Consider the following 17,941-nt stretch of genomic DNA (forward strand, 5'->3'; position numbering starts at 1 on the left):
ATCTCCCTGACAAAGAGCTTCCAACATTCTGAAGGGTCGTGAGAGTTTCGAAGGTCGATGAGATCACGGTTGTTCGGCTGTTCGGCTGCACGTTCTGTGCAGACTGGTTCCACTTCAGCCCCCCTCGGTGATTCGGCACCGGACTCAGCAAGTTGATCTTCAATGCCCAAGTCCGTAGGCGAATCTCTAGGTTGCGGTATTATGCCAGCCGCAGGCTCTATGCTGAATGCTTCAATTTCTTTCCCCCTTTGTGATGCAGTATCGGACAGAGCAGGTTGGTCGGTGATACCCAATTCCGTCATCGCATCACCAGGCGGTGGATTTGTATAGACTGAGGGTGTTCCGAAGGGGCGTGCAAATTCCGCATCGTTGACTCCACCAAGTTGTTGTGCCTTGGTTGTGCTTGGGTTCGCCTCATCATCTGCCATGGCGATGTCGACCGGGCACACCGGATGAGTTCCTGGTGAGAATTTCGCAACGAAATCGGCCAAGGGCTGGGCTTTTATAGCAATGCGCGGCTAGAACTTAACATCAAATTGACCCAATTCGACCGCCCACTTGAGAATTCGGCCAGAGAAGTCTGTCCGTTCAAACAAGGCCTTAAGGGGAAACTCCGTCAGTACGATGATGGTATGGGCGTGGAAATAGTGCGCCAACTTCCTTGAAGCCATCATCAATGCCAACGCAAGCTTTTCCAACAGCAAGTATCTCGACTCTGTCGGCAGCAAGGTTTTACTGACGTAGAAGATTGGGAGGTGCTTAATTCCTTCAGCTCGGACTAGCACCGCACTGACTGCATGCTGTGAGACGGCAAGGTAAAGATAGAGTTCCTCGCCTGGCTTCGGTGTAACCAATATTGGCGGAGAAGACAGATATTCCTTGAGTTCAGCCAAAGCCCGGTCACACTCTTCATCCCACGAGAACTTTGATTTCAATGCCTGAAAGAAAGGGCGGCAGCGATCTGATGACCGGCTTATAAATTGATTAAAGACGGTGGCCATTCCGGCCAGATGCTACACGTCCTTAGCCGAGCTGGGCTGTTTCAACTCCTGCACGGCTCTGATCTGAGAGGGGTCTGCTTCTATGCCTCGGTTTGTGACTAGGAATCCCAAAAATTTTCCGGACCCCACACCAAAGGCGCACTTAGACACATTCAAGCGTAGTTTGTGCTTTTTAAGAATGGCGAACATCTCGGCCAAGTCAGACAAGTGGTCTTCTTGATGCCGGCTTTTAACCACCATATCATCAATGTAAGCCTCCATTGTCCGGCCAAGCAACGGAGCAAACATCTTAGTCACCATCCTCTGAAAGGTTGCCCCGGTGTTCTTCAAACCAAAAGGCATAACTCGGTAGCAGAAGAGTCCCCTTGGAGTCGTGAAGGAGGTGATCTCTCGGTCGGGCCCATGCATGGCAATCTGATGGTAGCCGCGATAGGCATCCAAGAAGCTGAGCCTATTATGTCCAGCCGTCAAGTCCACGAGCTGGTCAATGCAGGGCAAAGGGAAGCTATCTTTCGGACAAGCTCGGTTGACTGTCTTGTAATCGACACAAAATCGCCACTTCCCATTCTTCTTGGGCATCACTACGGTGTTGGAAATCCACCGAAGGTAGTGCACTTCCTGAATTGCTCGTGCCTCAAGCAAGTTTTTCACTTCCTCCGCAACTACCTCGGCGTGATGCAGCGCTGACCTCCTTGTTCGCTGAATGACCGCCTTTGCTCTGGGGAAGACATTGAGGTGATGACAGATAAAACTTGGATCAAGGCCGGGCATGTCGTAAGGCGACCATGCGAAGACCTCGATGTTGGCCATCAAAAACTCCACCATTTCAGTCCTTTCTCGGGTAGTAAGGCTGGAGCCGAGCAGGAAGAACTTGTCTGGATGCTTTGTATCAATTTGCACTTCCACTAATTCCTCAACGGCTTTGTCCTCTGCCCTGGTGCCCACATCCTCAAGAACTCCCTGGTCTCCCGGTCCTTCTATCATTTGAACAAAGCCTTTGGCAGCCCGGCTCCCGTTGACCGCCACGAAGCACTGCTTTGACATGACTTGATCTCCCCAAATTTCTTCGATTGCCCCCACAGCCGAGGGAAATCTCATTACTTGATGGTAGGTCGACGCCACGGCTTGCATCGCATGAAGCCATCCCCTTCCAAGGATCAGGTTATAAGTGGATGGTACTTGCAGCACCCAAAACTCCACTTGCTTGACTACGGATCCCGCTTTGACCGGCAGGATAATCTTTCCCAAAGGCCACTCCGATTGTGAGTTGAAATCGACCAGGGGCGAAGTTGCCGGAGCCAAGTCTGTATCATGGAGCTTGAGCTGCTTGAATGCATCGTAGTACATGATCTCGACCGAGCTTCCCTGATCGATCAAGATCCGTTTGACATCAAACTCCTTGACGCGGAGCGTCACTACTAAGGCGTTGTTGTGCGGTGTCTGAATGCACTCTAGATCCCTCGAGGAGAAACTGAGCACATCTCTTTCTTCGGTCTTCCCCCTCTTGATTGCAGGCTGAACCGACAAGACTTCGCTAATGTGTTCTGCCTTCTTTATCATACCCCGGAGCTCGCATACCCGTGTCGGTTCCATTATGCCGTGAATGACATTAACAACTCCTTGTGGGGGTGCATCACGGTCATCCGGTCCCCGCGGATCAACCGGATCTTGATTCGCCTTAACACTTCCATCGATGTAAAGGTCCAGGTGTCCGGCTGCGACTAACTCTTCCAAGTGTTGCCTCAAAGGCAAACAATCCTCTGTCCGGTGGCCGCGCTCCCGATGAAACGTGCAGCGGTACCGCGGATTGAAGCCCTTCTGACCGTCGTCCAACTTAGCAGGAAATCGGACGTACTCCTCGTCACGGATTTCACTAAGTATGCGATAGATCGGAATTTTGAAGACCGTGGTAATGCCCGCCCTGGCCTTCAATCTTCTGTTTGCGTCGGCCACATCATCCCGGGGGTAGTCATCCCAGTCATTCCGACGTCCCCTACCCGGATTTTTGCGATTTGAGCCACGATTCGATTCCTCAGCGCGTCACTTGATCGATTGGACTCTTGTCCAACTGTGTGCACTTTGCCAGCTGACCTCTTGTCTGTTGCCACTGGAGTCGCCTTCGCGGTAGATGTTGACGCATCATCCTCTACTCGGATGTGCTCATTGATGCGCTGCATTAGCTGGCCCATGGACGTCAGCTGGTGCATGGTAAGTGAGTCCCGCAGTCTATGTCCGACCGGGAGGCCCCGCTTGTACTGAGTGATTGCAAGGTTGACCGGGCAATCCAAGATCTCGTTGAAAGTCTCCCAATATCTGGAGTTGTATGCCTTCAATGTAGCGCTCGGCTCCATCTTGACACTTAGTAGGTGATCAACTTATTTAGGTGTTTTAGTGTTGGTTTTGAAGCGCGTCACAAAGGCTTCGGCCAACTGATGCCACCTCTCAATACTCCCCTCCGGCAGCCGCTCGAACCATTTCAAGCCCAGCTCGCCCAAACTTGACGGAAAGATGAGGCACATAAGAGCATTATTCCGCCTATGTCCGGCCATGACCTGTCGGAAGTGGCTTACATGCATGTAAGGATCTGTCTTTTTGCCGTAAAGCGTGAACTTTGGCTCATGGAAGCCTGCCGGAAGCGGTGCTGTTTCTATTTCTAGGGAGAAAGGGGTGGCGCTCAACCTTGCCAAGTCAGAATCCACAAGGAGTGGCGCCGCTAGGCGGGGTGGAGGCATTCCGACCTCCTCGCTGGCGTGAACCCCGTAGGATAACCGCTGGAAAGCCGGTATCCTCTGTGCCTCCCGCCGGCAAGCCCGTTCCTCCAAGACTGCCTGCAAATCTTCTGATCGAGCGGAAAAGGTGTACCTCAACGTCGTCGCCGGACATGAGGGCTGGTAAGTGCTATCTTGCGCGCTGGACTTCTCTGCGCGCACATCGGAATCACCAACCTTGTAACTTCTGGTAATAGAGATGGACGATGTGTGCCGCTGACTCTGACTACCTGAACGGCGGGGTTGGGTGCACTCACTGTGGTCTCCCACTCCAGCTACACCCTTCCCTTTGACATGCCGCTTTTAGCTCCTCCATCTCCGCCGCCATTCGCCGGATGACGGCGTCCTGGTCCTTCAGCTTATTTTCCAGACGTCTAGCGTGTGAGTCTCTCCTCCGCCGATGTCCGTCTGGACTCCGTGAATGACCATGACTTCTTCCGCGTTTATCCCGCGCGTCTCCCGACTGTCCTCCTGGGAATGTCTCCAAGTCCCCCATCGGAGTAATGGTGGGGTGTCCCTCTCTCCGTCTACCTGACTCCGGAGTGGCTCCATCGATGGCGGACAGCAGAATCTCTTCGTTGTTCGCCATAAAAAGCGATTGGATGAGCTTGGAAAACAAGGTTTTATCTGCAAAGTTTCCCACAGACGGTGCCAATTGTGCGGGGAGCAAATATTCAGGCAAGCCCATACTCCCTTCTTCCAAGCTCCGCTTCTATCTAATCACCTGCATACACAAAGGCGGTGAGCTACCCGGCAGTGTGTGGCCGGAAAACCCCTCCGACGGTCAAGTTAGAACACACACCAGAGGATAGATAGAGAGAATGGAGAGAATTGTGTTTAGTGCTTATCTCACCAAAAATGTCCTGTCCCCAGCATGGGGGCGCAGACTTGCTTATATACCTTCTGTGCCCCAAATCTACTCCCAGTGATCTCTCGACACGTGGTTCTGCTATCCCATCTGTCAGCATAAATCTTGCTAAGCATCACCTAACCCAATTGCCAGCCCACTCTACTGGGAGCTCGGCAGCCGGGCAACATTATCTCGGCTACCAATAGCCATACTCCACTTCAAGCCCAAGCGCACTTGACGGCGTAATGCTCCTCTAACCGGGCTCATTTCTAGCCGTGCTCGACTGCATTCCAACGAAGTTGAGATGGAGGTTGATCAACTTTGTCCTGCCGGGCTGAGGGCGCGTGTATTACAACCGAGCAACGCGCGAGCTGTGGAACCTTTACTTGACTGAACCTTAACCTGCCCGGTCTCCGTGCCAACGAAATCAGGTAGCTCGGTTCCACAAGGCCTTTGCCATTACCGAGCAAGATCACGGCCCAATCTCGGAGCCAAATACCTCGGCCCAACTTCGTTCGGCCCAATCTGTCCGGCTAATTCCACCTTCCCAAATTCAGATCATTAATCTCCCTCTCAGTTGATTAGTAGTAGAATTAGACAATTGAAAGGGCAATCTATGACTTTTAGACACACAACAATCTATGCAAGAAGCAAACTAATGATTGTTATAAGAGAAATGCTTCTTTTGAAGAGTAAATTTCTGAAAAGAATGGTGACCTAATCTATGGTGCGACACTTCTACAGAAACAGTTTTATTCCAAGCATGGAAATGAACTTGAGGCAAATCAAATGAATAATGATGAGACTGAAAATGATACAAGCCATTAGTGTTAGAACCCTTGTGAAGAATTCTCTTTGATTGCTTGTCCTGAATCATAAAAGTAGAGGCTTCAAAAATGATATTACAATTATTGTCTCTAGCAAATTGTTGAATTGAGAGAATATTAGAAGTAATGGTAGGAAAGTGTAAGACAAGATTCAAACAAAAAGAAATATGAGAAGTTGGTAAAATACCTTGACCTGTGTGATGGATAGGAATAGGCTGACCATTTCCAAGAGTAATGTGATCAGTTCCAAGGTAGGATTGATAGAGACTCAAATTGTTCAAATCATTTGTCATATGATCAGTAGCAGTCGAATCAAGGTACCAAAAGGCTGAAGAGGAAAAGGACTGAGAGGTGGATGAATAAGGAAGAGAATAAGAAGCAACAAAAGTTTTGGAGTTAGGCACAGACTGAGTTGAAGACTAAAATTGAGGTTGATACTGAGCATCCAATCGATGCCAACAATCAAAAGTTATGTGGCCAAAGAGACCACAAATCTGACACACTGGACCAGTTCTTCCTCTACCTGTTGAAAAAAGTTCAACCATAGCTACGAGATTGATTGGAAAATCGACCTCCTCGCCCTTCCCTGAAAAAATATCTACCTTTGAATGAGAAGATTGACCATGAGGATATGCAGAATGAGTGGATTGCGATCCTCTAGCAACGGAGAAAGCAACATTAGGTTGTTCAATGGTTGAGAATTTCTTGCTCTTTAATTCGACATGGATAGATTCTAAACAAAGCAATGCACACAATTCCTCTATTAAAATACTCTCAGATCGTACCCTGATAGCAGTCTTGAACGAGTCATATTCATCAGGGAATCCATTTAACGTGATTAACACAAGATCTTCATCTTCAACTATAGTAGATGCAAGAGCCAATTAATTTGATAATTCCTTAATATTATTCATGTAATCCTCCATTGTTTCACCTTTCTTGGAAATGCTATTCAACTTGTTCTTTATCTGATGAATGTATGACCTAGAGAGAATGGTGAATCGTTTAATTAACGCATTCCAAACCTCAGAATAATGCTGAAACTGAATCATAGCTGAATAAATCGAAGAAGATAGAGTTGTTGTTAGACAACTTAACAGATGTGCGTTTATTGTTTCCCATTGCACTCATGCTGGATTGGGGATTTCAGATCTAGGTGCATCCCTGATCTTTGCTGGTGGATATGGAAATGTTCCATCGACATACTTAAGCAAACCAGTAACCCTCAAGATATTCTGGATTTTTTTTTTCTAGATCAAAAAATTTGAAGCATCAAGCTGCACTGTAACAAATGAAGATAGATTTGAGATAAGAAGTGTTAGGTTTGAAGGAATCGAAGTTGAAGATGATGAAGGAATCGAAGTTGAAGATGATGAAGAAATCGAAGATGATGGGAGTATGGTTGAAGGATTAGCCATTGAAGCCAAGAATCAATGCTCGTTTGAGCTTATTCCTGCTCTCATACCATGTGGAAAGATATGAATTTATTCTCATTAAAATGTAAAGATGAGTAAAGCTCCTATATATATAGAAGTGTAGATGGTTACAAATGGTTACAACTAACACACTATCTAACCTCTCTTTACTCTCTTTGTAGCAAACGTGCACTTATTCCTAACTGACTAGATATTTTCTTCATCCTCTTTCGCACTTGTTGCTTTATATGCATTACATATATCAATGGTCTTCCAACCTGTCAATGGTGGCTTAACAAAAAGTATATCATGCGCACCTTTTTAGGGGTGCACATAAATGTACAATTAATTTGAAAATTTCGTTCAAAAGCAATAATCAAGATCCTTAGACTCTTTCTTTATCTTCTTCAGCTTGAAAATTCACAAGATTTTCCTATGGAAGATTGTTAGGAGTTAGCAGATTTGCACACAAGCATGTCTCAATCCATGCACAAGTCTCTCACTCAACAAGAAAACGCATTCTTTGGCTATAAAAATAACCTTGTCACATTCCTCAAAACTACAGATTTCACAGTGCCTTCTGTCATTTACAATTTTTTTCTTTTATTTTTGTAACTCATTGTTAGAAAACACAAATTTTTTTTAGGAGAGCAACAATTGAGCTTTTCAAATCCTAATAAGTACCTTTCTTACTTCGAATTGAACGTTGTTTTTTCTTTTTCTTTTTCTTTTTTGGGTACAAATAGAACATCGCTCTTTGATGCATTTGCTAAGTTGCCTTGTTAGGCTTGTAAAAATTGAATCATCAACTAAATAATATTAGCAAAAACTCATAATTTTCCATCTTAGGTGGAAATTTTTGTCATTTTCAACTCTATCAAATGTCATATGCTTTCTTAGATTATAGATGTGCACTTCTCTATAAACCTTCACAATTTATAAAACCGACCATTAGATTACATGTACACAATGAAATTTTTCACTATGCTGTACCTTTTGATATATATCAATACTTTCTTTTTTTTTTTTTTTGGCTAGTCAAAATAAATAAATAATTAAGGCTCCACCTTTGATCAATCTTAAATTTGGCATGCATGATATTCTAGTCTACCAAAATGTTATGAAGGAGTTTAAAAATTTCATAATCTTAAACCCATTGATTCTTAGGTTTAGGACCAAAAGGTTGGCCTGGCGTGATTGAAGTGCTACCTTATCTGGTGTGATGTCTAAGTTCGAGTCTTATCGTAGTAAATGCAGTTTCTCTTCTCATATTTCCCCATTCTCTTGACAATAAAATAATTAAATAAGTAATTTTTTTTTTAAAAAAAAAACTTAGGTATGAAAATACCATTCTAGGTTGAATCAATTTTGGGTTAGTTACAAAATTTTAAAGAGAAAATTAGTCTAAAATCCCTCTCCTATTTTTAGTAATGGGAGAGGTTTACAATATTATTTTGTGATGTCTAAGGTCCCTCACCTATCCCATATATTTCACTCACCCAAATTGAGCCCCATTGAACCCTAGCACCTATTTTCTCATTCTCTCTTATCTCTGCGTCTCTTTCTCTCTCTAAAATCTTCGACTCTCTCTCTCTCTCTCTCTCTCTCTCTCTCTCTCTTTCTATATATATATATACCTAAACCCTTGATTCCTAGGACTCAACAGTAAATATAGCCGTAATCTCCTTAGCTGTACCCTACCATTTTCTTTCACTGACTTCAAAATCCACCCACCTTTCCTCTCATATAAAAAGACCCAAACTCCAAACCCGAAAACAATCACTTCTCTCACTCCTTTTCCCTCTAAGCACACACTACTTCATAGATTCACTACAATGGTTAAAGCAATAACAACAGTAGCAACTATCCCTCTTTTTCTCCTTCTCTTGTCCTCCATTTCAGGTATCCATTTAAGTACCTAAAAAAAGGTGCTTTTGTAATTACTGCATTTGCACTATTGCTTTTTCATGTACTTTGATTGGTTAATTATCAATGTAATTTTCTTGTTTAACTATCATTTTCATGCCTTTTGATCTTTAGTTCTGAACTGGGTTTTCTGAAATTCACTTATTCTACACATCCAATTAGTGTAATTTGCTTTCCAAAAATATTTTGGAGTTTTAATTTGTGGCCCATCTGATGTGATGTTTTGACTTTGAATTTATTTATTTTTAATTTTCCAACTCACTAGAGCTCAATTATGATAAGAGTATTGATGAATACTTATCTCAGCAGCTCAAGACACAAGTGCAGCCAAAAGAGAAGCCAACACAAAACACCTAAGCTCACACATGTGCAAGATATCAAAGCAGTTATAATAGATATGGTTATGAGAGTAGAGTGAGTTAGTTAGATTATGAATTAGTTAGATTGTTTTGTAACAAACTCAGTGATAATACATTGACTATAAACATCTGTAAACCTTCATCATATCAAATAAGAAAGAAAGATTGTTTTTTTTTACAATTTTTGTTATGGTATCAGAGCCTTTCTTCTCCAACGAGTAAAGGTTCTTCAATGGCGTATTCATCTTTAAGCTTATCTTCATTCATTTTACCATCAAATCTAAGTCTTCTTCTGTCAAATTTTAATTCTCTTATCACAATCAAGTTAGATTCTACTAACTTTCTGATATGGAAAAATCAAATCCAAAATGTTCTTCGTGCTACTAATTTCCTAGGGTTTGTTACTGGATCAATTGCATCCCCAGATCCAGAAGTGCTGGATTCTCCAGGAAAATCTATTCCAAATCCTTAGTTTGAGAATTAGAAGATTATCGATGCTCATCTGCTTAGCTTTCTCACTGCTACTCTTTCTCCACTTATGTTTGCATCTGTTCTTCATCTTCCACATTATTCACAGGTCTGGACTGCATTGGAGAAGAGATATACATCTTTATCTCGATCTCATATCCACCAGTTAAAAAATAAGTTGCAGTCTGTGTCCAAAAGAGATTTATCAATGGAAGAGTATATCTTGCAAATCAAAACCATAACTAATCAACTCCGTCTTACTTCTTCCTTCCTTGATGATGAAGATCTGGTTCTTCTAATCTTAAATGGTTTACCAGACGAGTATGATGCTTTCAAAACAATAATTCATGCTGGAGCTGAGCAAATCACTATGGAAGAGTTAAGTTCTCTTCTCTATTCAAAGTCTATTCACATGGAGAATAAGACCAAATCTGCTCTCAACATTGACTCCACTATTGCCTATTCTGCAACTAAAAATACTAAGTCTAATTCTTTAGGATCTAAAGGCTCAAATTATGAGGACCGCAACTCTTATTGTGGCAGAAGAGGCAGATACAGTAGCAATAGGTTCTTTATGAGAGGTGCTAGAGGCAGACAAGGTCATGGACAGTTCACTCAAGCAAATTACTCTTCTACCTCTTATCAAATCTGTGGAGGTCACAATCACATTGCTCTTGACTGTTGGTTTGGATCCCAATTATTCATCCACTAACTCTTCCTTCTCATCTGGCATATCCAAATCCACAGCTTATTTTGCAGTTCAATCTTCACCTTCTTCATCTAGTCCAAAATTTTCTTCATCTGGTTCTTCCAGCCCATGGTTTGTGGACTCTGCCGCAATTAGTCACATTACCAATGATCTTAGCAATTTCCATCTCTATCAGCCCTATCATGGGACTGATTAGGTTACAGTTGGCAATGGCCAGACATTACCTATTCACTATGTTGGTAAGGGTATTTTACCAACTCCACAATCTTCTTTTCACTTTCAAGATATGCTTCATGTGCCACAAATTTCATCAAATCTATTATCTGTGCATAAGTTGGCTCAAGATTATAACTGTTCTATGATTTTTTTATGCTAACTCTTTTCTCATTTAAGACAATCTTACGAAATAGGTTCTTCATAGAGGCCCTCATATTCATGGCTTATATCAATTCACTTCTTTATCTACTACTCCTTGCTCACAAGCTTATCACACTTCTTCTCAGTCAAAGGTGTCTTTGGATAATTGGCATCAAAGATTGGGCCATCCCTCATCCTTAAAGTTTCATTACATAGCTAAACACTTACCTGTTAGTTTTTCAAATAAATGTGATGTTTTGTCTTGTACTCCTTGTAATGTAGCTAAGATTCACAAATTTCATTTTAAGCTTTCTACATCAACTGTCTCTCAACCTTTCTCTCTTGTACACAGTGATGTTTGGGGACCATTTCATGCTTCCAAGAATGGCTATCAATACTATCTTTTGTTTGTAGTTGACTTCAATAGATTTACATGGATTTTTCCTTTATTTGTTAAAAGTGAAGTGTACTCTACATTTGTTCATTTCAAGAATTATGCTGAAAATCAATTCCATCTCTCTCTCAAAAATTTTCGCACAGATAATGGTAGTGAGTTTGTGAATCATAAAATGGACGATTATCTTGCCTCTCATGGTATCATTCACCAGCGTAGTTGCCCCTATACTCCTGAATAGAATGGTATTGCAGAAAAAAAAAAATCAGCATATCACTTAAACTGTTATTGCTTTACTGTCTCAATCTTTTGTCCCTCTTGAGTATTGGTTTAAGGCCATAGCTAGTTCTGTCTTTCTTATTAACAGGATGCCTAGTCTATCTCTAAGTCATTCATCTCCTTATTAGTTATTGTTTAAATCAATTCCAGATTACACTTTTGTCAAAGTCTTTGGTTGTCAATGTTTCCCTTGACTTAGGCCTTACAATTCCAACAAACTTCAACCCAGATCCATTCCTTGTGTCTTCTTGGGCTATCATCCTTCTACTAAAGGCTATAGATGCTTGGATCCCATTACAGGCAAAGTTTTTCTCTCTCGACATGTCTTATTCAATGAGAGTTATTTTCCTTTGCTCACACTACTGTAGTCCCTCCTACTTTACCTGTCATTTCTTCTTTCTTTTGGTCCTCTGCTCCCTCTACTGTTCAGTCTGCTCCTACTCAACTTTTTCCTGCTCCTCCATCCAGCTATGATGTGTCTTAGTTCCCTGCAGCTCCTATAGCTCCTCAATCTACTCTTGCTCCATTCTCATCTACTATACAGCCTACTGCCCAACCTAATGCCCAGCCTACTACTCAGCCTACTGCAACTACTCAGTCTTTTTTACCTCCTATCTTATTAACTCCTACTTCCACTTCTGCCCTTGTCTCTATTCCCATTCATTCTATATCTATTGATCTTCGTTTTTCTTCTCAATCTCTTTCTAATGTTCATCCTATGCAAACCAGGTCCAAAACTAAAGCTCTTCTAACTCATACTCCTGATCTTATCCACATAGAACTTGTCACCACTAAGCTGGCTCTTCAATATTCTATTTGGTTTTAGGCCATGACTGAAGAAATTCAGGCTCTCCATCATCAAGGCACCTGGTCTCTAGTGTCCCTTCCTTCTCAAAAGCCTTCCATTGGCTGTAAATGGGTTTTCCGCATAAAAAAGAACTCAGATGGCTCTATTGCTCACTATAAAGCTTGACTTGTTGCCAAGGGCTATCATTAACAAGAAGGTATTGACTACCATGAGACCTTCAGTCCAGTGGCCAAACAACCTATAATTCGTGTGCTTTTGTGCGTAGCTCTCCATCACCATTGGCCTATTAAGCAGTGTGCTTCAGGTTTTTGTGTGTTCCTTGGTCCAAATCTTATTTCCTGATCTGCTAAAAAGCAGGCCACTGTCTCTAGACCCTTAACTAAAGCTGAATATAGATCCATGACTTATACTGCTGCTGAGTTATGTTGGCTTCAATTGTTGCTCAAAGAGTTGTCTATCTCTTGTTTTTCTTTCCCTGTTCTTTGGTGTGATAATGTGTCAGCTATGGCTTTGGCTTCAAATCCAATCCTTCATGCACGTTCGAAACATATTGAAATAGATTGTCATTTTATTTGTGAAAGGGTTGCTTCTAAACAAATTTCTCTTTCTTATATTTCTTCGATTGATCAGGTTGCTGAGATTTTTACCAAGCCCCTGTATTCTTCTCAGTTTTATTATCTTAAGGACAAACTAATGGTGCTTTTTAACCCCATTGGTTTGCGAGGGAATGATAAGAGCATTGAGGAATACTCATCTCAGCAGCTCAAGACACAAGTGCAGCCAAAAGAGAAGCCAACACAAAACACCTCAGCTCACACATGTGCAAGATATCAAAGCAGTTATAATAGATATGGTTATGAGAGTAGAGTGAGTTAGTTAGATTTTTAGTTAGTTAGATTGTTTTGTAAAAACTCACTGATAATACATTGAGTATAAATATCTGTAAACCTTCATCATATCAAATAAGAAAGAAAGATATTTTTTTCTTTACAATTGCTATTAAATTAGAACTCTAGTTTTAGAGGAATGTATCATAGTTGTTTGCTTTCAATCTAAATAGGGCTGAGGTGGATTGGGTTCTAAATAAGGACCTTTTTTTAGTCTAAATTGTGTTGCTTTATGTTGTAATTAAGTTATTTAGATCTTAGTTTTAGTTGTGAAGTGTTATAATTTTTTGGAAATTTAAAATTATGAACAAAATACAGAGAAATTTGTGAAGAAAATTAGAGAAATTCTCCGTGAACAAAGCTAGAGAAATTTTAATTTTCTCTAGATTTCTCTAGATTATACTAAGAGAAATTTCAATTTTCTCTGGTTTGAACCTAGAGAAATTCTCTGTACGTAATTTTTCTGGTCTTCCCAGAATCTCTAGATTGGAACCAGAGAAGTTCTCTAAAAGGTCTAGAGAAATTTCCAGAATTTCTCTGATTCAAATTTTCTCTGAATCAATTTTGAGGGACCTTAGTTATTATAAAAATATTGAATGTCCTTTATGTTATAAAATCTTAATACCAGGGCTCTTAAAAACAAATTCAATTTTAAATTGGTTCAACTTTAAGATTTATTTCCAAATCTAAAAATTAATTGCTTAAATTCTTATGCATTTTTAAAAGTATATATATATATATATATTGTTTTGGTAATGATAAAAGGAGCCTATATGGCTGAAATGAAACAGTGTACTCTCATTCTTCCTTCTAGGTTTAATCAATTTTGGGTTAGTTATAAAATTTTAAATTGGTTCAACTTTAAGATTTCATTTCCAAATCTAAAAATCAATTGACTTAAATTCTTATGCATTTTTTTTAAAAAAAATATTGTTTTGGTAATGATAAACCAAAAAAAATGATTTATCTACATAATTTGTTGTCGTTTGAATCCTTTAAATTTGTGTCATTTGAATGATCGATTTCACTCTTGTCTATGCGGTTGTCACCCTATTATCTGGATGATGGACCGGTCAACGTGCCTACCGACTAACATACAACATCAAATTTGATAGATGTAGATAAAAGCAGCCTGGATGAGTGAAATGAAACAGTCTATACTCTCAATATTCTCTACCAGTTGCGATAGCTCTGGAAGTAATTATTATCAATCATGTCTTCAATGTACTTTGTAACCTTCTTTTTCCCTGAATGAAATAATGGGTTGGACATTGATTTAGACCTCCTTAAAACACTCACCCCCACAACCCCTCACACATATGGAGGTTGGGGATTGGGTGAGAAGAAAAAAAAAAAAAAAAAAAAAAATTGACCAATCAAAACTAAAGGAAGTCAAGAGGTGACCCCCAAAGGGATCTCAACCTCTATTCTAATGTGGGTATTATCGTCATCATCAATCATATCTTTAATCTTTAATGTACTTGCAAGTAACCATCTTTTTCCCTAAGATGAAGGAACATATATTTAATTCATTCTATTCAATTATAAAAGTTTTATATCATCACCATAAGCTCAGAAAAAGGCAGATATGTCTCATCTCAAAAAAAAAAAAAAAAATGTAGCATAGAAAATTTAAGGTACATTGCATAAAATCATCTTGTTGTAATTAAGATTTTAAATATCAATTAATATTATTTAATACTGATTGATATAGACTATTTTAATATTGATTGATATATCATTGTATTGCTAATATCAATTTCTTTATTTAAGACACAAGCTCAAAAAAAAGCCTTATGATTAAGAGGAAAAAAAAGAAAAAAAAAAAAAAGTCATACATATAGTAATAAGAACATAAATGATGATTAGATTATTCTAAAATATGTATGTATATTAATTATTTAAAGAAAGAGAAGAGAAAAGTAGGTACCTTGGATGAAGGCTATTCTTAACAACTTTCTGGCCATATTTCCTCCATTTGTAACCATCATCAAGCACATCCACCACCTCACTTCTTGTCTGAAAACAAAACCTTGGCTCTCTAAGTTTTCTCCTCATCTTAACCTTGTTCTTCTCGGTCGATGAGCTCCTCCACCTACATGTCAATTCAAATCCATTCTCAATGACTCCATAAGAAAGATGTAATTCCATTTTTTTTATCGAGTCCTAATAGAAACCAAAGATCTTGAGCAACTGATTCGGCAAAACAACTCAAAAAGATAAACAAGCATTGTTAATTTTTGAGTTACTCAATAACAATCTCTCTCTCTCTCTCTCTCTCTCTCTGTGTGTGTGTGTGTGTGTTGTTAAAAGGTAAATAAAATAGAAACAGCAAACCAGTAATGGAGACTTGAAATTGGTGGGCTTGCCAATGAGTAGCATCAAGACTATAGTAGGTCTAGTACTCATTCCTTCCCACAACACCAACAACGCATAACAAAGGGGGGAGAGAGAGAGAGAGAGAGAGAGAGGTGACATCTGTACAAAAAGCATATTCTAACCAAATTCAGTAATCTGTTTCCAATAAAACTAGATCTCCTTAGATTCTCAGTGAGAACATAAGGAAACTTGTCTACATTCTCTCTCTTACATGTGTGTGTGTGTGTGAGAGAGAGAGAGAGAGAGAGAGAGAGAGATGCATGATGTAGAATGATTTCATTGGAGATCTACTATGTGGGTAAATTTCCTTTATAAGGGAGATAGTATGGTTCTAAATTAATTATGATATAAGGACATATCAAGACAAGTATATATTGATGTATTTTTATTGGTCGATGTATCAATATAGTTTAACCTAGTAAAGAAAAAGCAAAAAAAAAAAAAAAAAAAAAAAAGGGTTAGAGAGGGGATTACCATGAATTGCTACCATCCTTGGCATTTTCATCATTAACGTTCTTGGGATCCAATTGCGCCTCCTAAATTTCAATTACAAACATTAATTAGAGAGCTTAACAAGAACAAGAAGGGAAAAAAAAAATTGAATTTTATATTATTCATGAATTTCTCAAGGAGCATATACCAACATGTAATATTACAAATCCTTTATTATGATTAAAATTAAAAATTAAAATAAAACAAATCTAACTGCCTTACCTGCTGGTTGGAATTCCATGAAGGTCTGCTACTGAGTCCATTATGGCCAAACCCCATGCCAGCTTCGGTATCGTTGTTATTGGTGGTGGTAGTGGTGGTGCCGCCACCGTTGAGAGGCTGAGATGGGGCCAAGAAGCTCATGACCTGGTTATGATCTTCAAACTGTACAAAACCCATTTCCTGGATCACATGCGGTGGCGCGAACGATACCTGCAGCTCGTAATTCGGTATCCCTCCTCTCTCTCCTTCCATTTTTTGTGTTCAAAACTTCAAATCAAACTAGGTTTGTTTGATGGATTGTTTAGAACTTTGCTTGTTTGATCTTGTTGATTTCTTCTTGTTTGTGTTGGGTGGTGCATATGTGTACAATACTACAATGCGTGAGTACAATACCGCAATGCATGTGTGGAGGGTGTGATGTGTTTTGGGGGGTGGGTCACAGGTCAACTACAAAACGCTGAATGGAATGTTTCTCAACATCTTCCTAGGGTTTTTGGAGTCTGTCTGTCTCTACACAGGACATGAACAGTGACCCTCCACTTTTCTTTTTCTTTCTCTCTCTCTCTCAAAAATTCCAGCCTCTCTCCACCCCCAATAATTGGATTGACTGTGGGCCGCTCCGGGCTCGATGATCGAATTATTCACCTATCGGCTTATTCTGAATAGGCCATTAATATAAAGTAAAATAATTGATTTATCGAATTTCACCTTGCTCGAATTGTTTTCGATGATTCATTGGATAACTTGTAGTTGTCACTCTTGTCAACTATAACTATCATTCTTATTATTAATTGCTGTGTCAACCGACATCCTCCTGAATGACTAGCCGAACGACTGACATACACAAATTCAAACAATTCAGACAAGCTCAAATTCGATGAATGTAATATTACTAAATGTAAAATTTCAATTTAATCAAAAATTTACAACTATATAATTTGATCATATTTATTTTTAAAATAATAAACAGTAAGTATTCTCTTAAATAAACATAAGTTGATCGTATAATAATTAATATTTGATCAAATTAATTTTTCACAAGAAAAATTCTTTAATAATAATTAAAATATAATTAGTTTAATAAGCCTACATGTGTAATGATCAGCTCTCTTAAAATCGCAAGATTAGTTGAATATCGCCCTTGACTATTGAAAAAAATTCTAAAAACACATAAATTAGTTATAAAATAGAACACGATCTTTTTACATGAAATGTGTTTTATTTTTTTGTGAGTCTCACGCTCATATCTAATTATGTAATTAACTTTTATACAAGCAGACTAACTGTTAATTATAAGACTTACACAAGGCACTAGAACAGTTTAAAAAATATACCAGTGTTTTTTATAAGACTTGGGTTTGTCTCTGGTCTAAAATCTGGATTAAAGGTGTTGTCCGGACATCATAGATCTTATTTCGATAATTTAAACTGTTTATTTTGTAGGACATTGCGTGTGTATCATCCATAAAAAAAAAAAAATTAGATTGATCTCATAACTATAACTTTTTTCATTTTATTGTGTTTATCTCTAAAAAAATAAGCAATAAGTAGACCATTCATTTTTTTTAGATACACATGCAATAAAATAAAGAAGTTACAATTATCAGATCGATCTAAATATTTTCATGGATGACATACAGACAAGGCCTTACAAAATGAACGATTTGGATTATTAAAATGGAGCTCATGACTTGCCCCATGGATTTGATCGTAGACAAACGTGATCCTTTTATCAAGATACCTGAAGAGTATAAAAAATATTAAGGATATAATATAAATAATAACATTTTTCCTCTAATA

At 39.5% G+C, this 17,941-nt stretch overlaps 1 protein-coding gene across 1 annotated transcript in view; it reads right to left on the bottom strand.

The window, feature by feature from the left end:
- LOC114299833 (putative WRKY transcription factor 12) overlaps positions 1-16,761 on the bottom strand; it is a 32,416-nt gene extending 15,655 nt beyond the window's left edge. Inside the window, exons 1-3 of the mRNA XM_028244676.2 lie at positions 16,142-16,761; positions 15,902-15,963; positions 14,979-15,143 (exon numbers count right to left, since the gene is read on the bottom strand). Coding sequence (XP_028100477.1) covers positions 14,979-15,143; positions 15,902-15,963; positions 16,142-16,393 — 479 coding nt within the window. The 5' untranslated portion in view covers positions 16,394-16,761. The remainder of the gene's footprint in view (positions 1-14,978; positions 15,144-15,901; positions 15,964-16,141) is intronic.
- Positions 16,762-17,941: the final 1,180 nt, after the last annotated feature.

This window comes from Camellia sinensis, chromosome 5 (genome assembly GCF_055761805.1).
Source record: "Camellia sinensis isolate YWXY chromosome 5, ASM5576180v1, whole genome shotgun sequence".
NCBI lineage: Eukaryota > Viridiplantae > Streptophyta > Magnoliopsida > Ericales > Theaceae > Camellia > Camellia sinensis.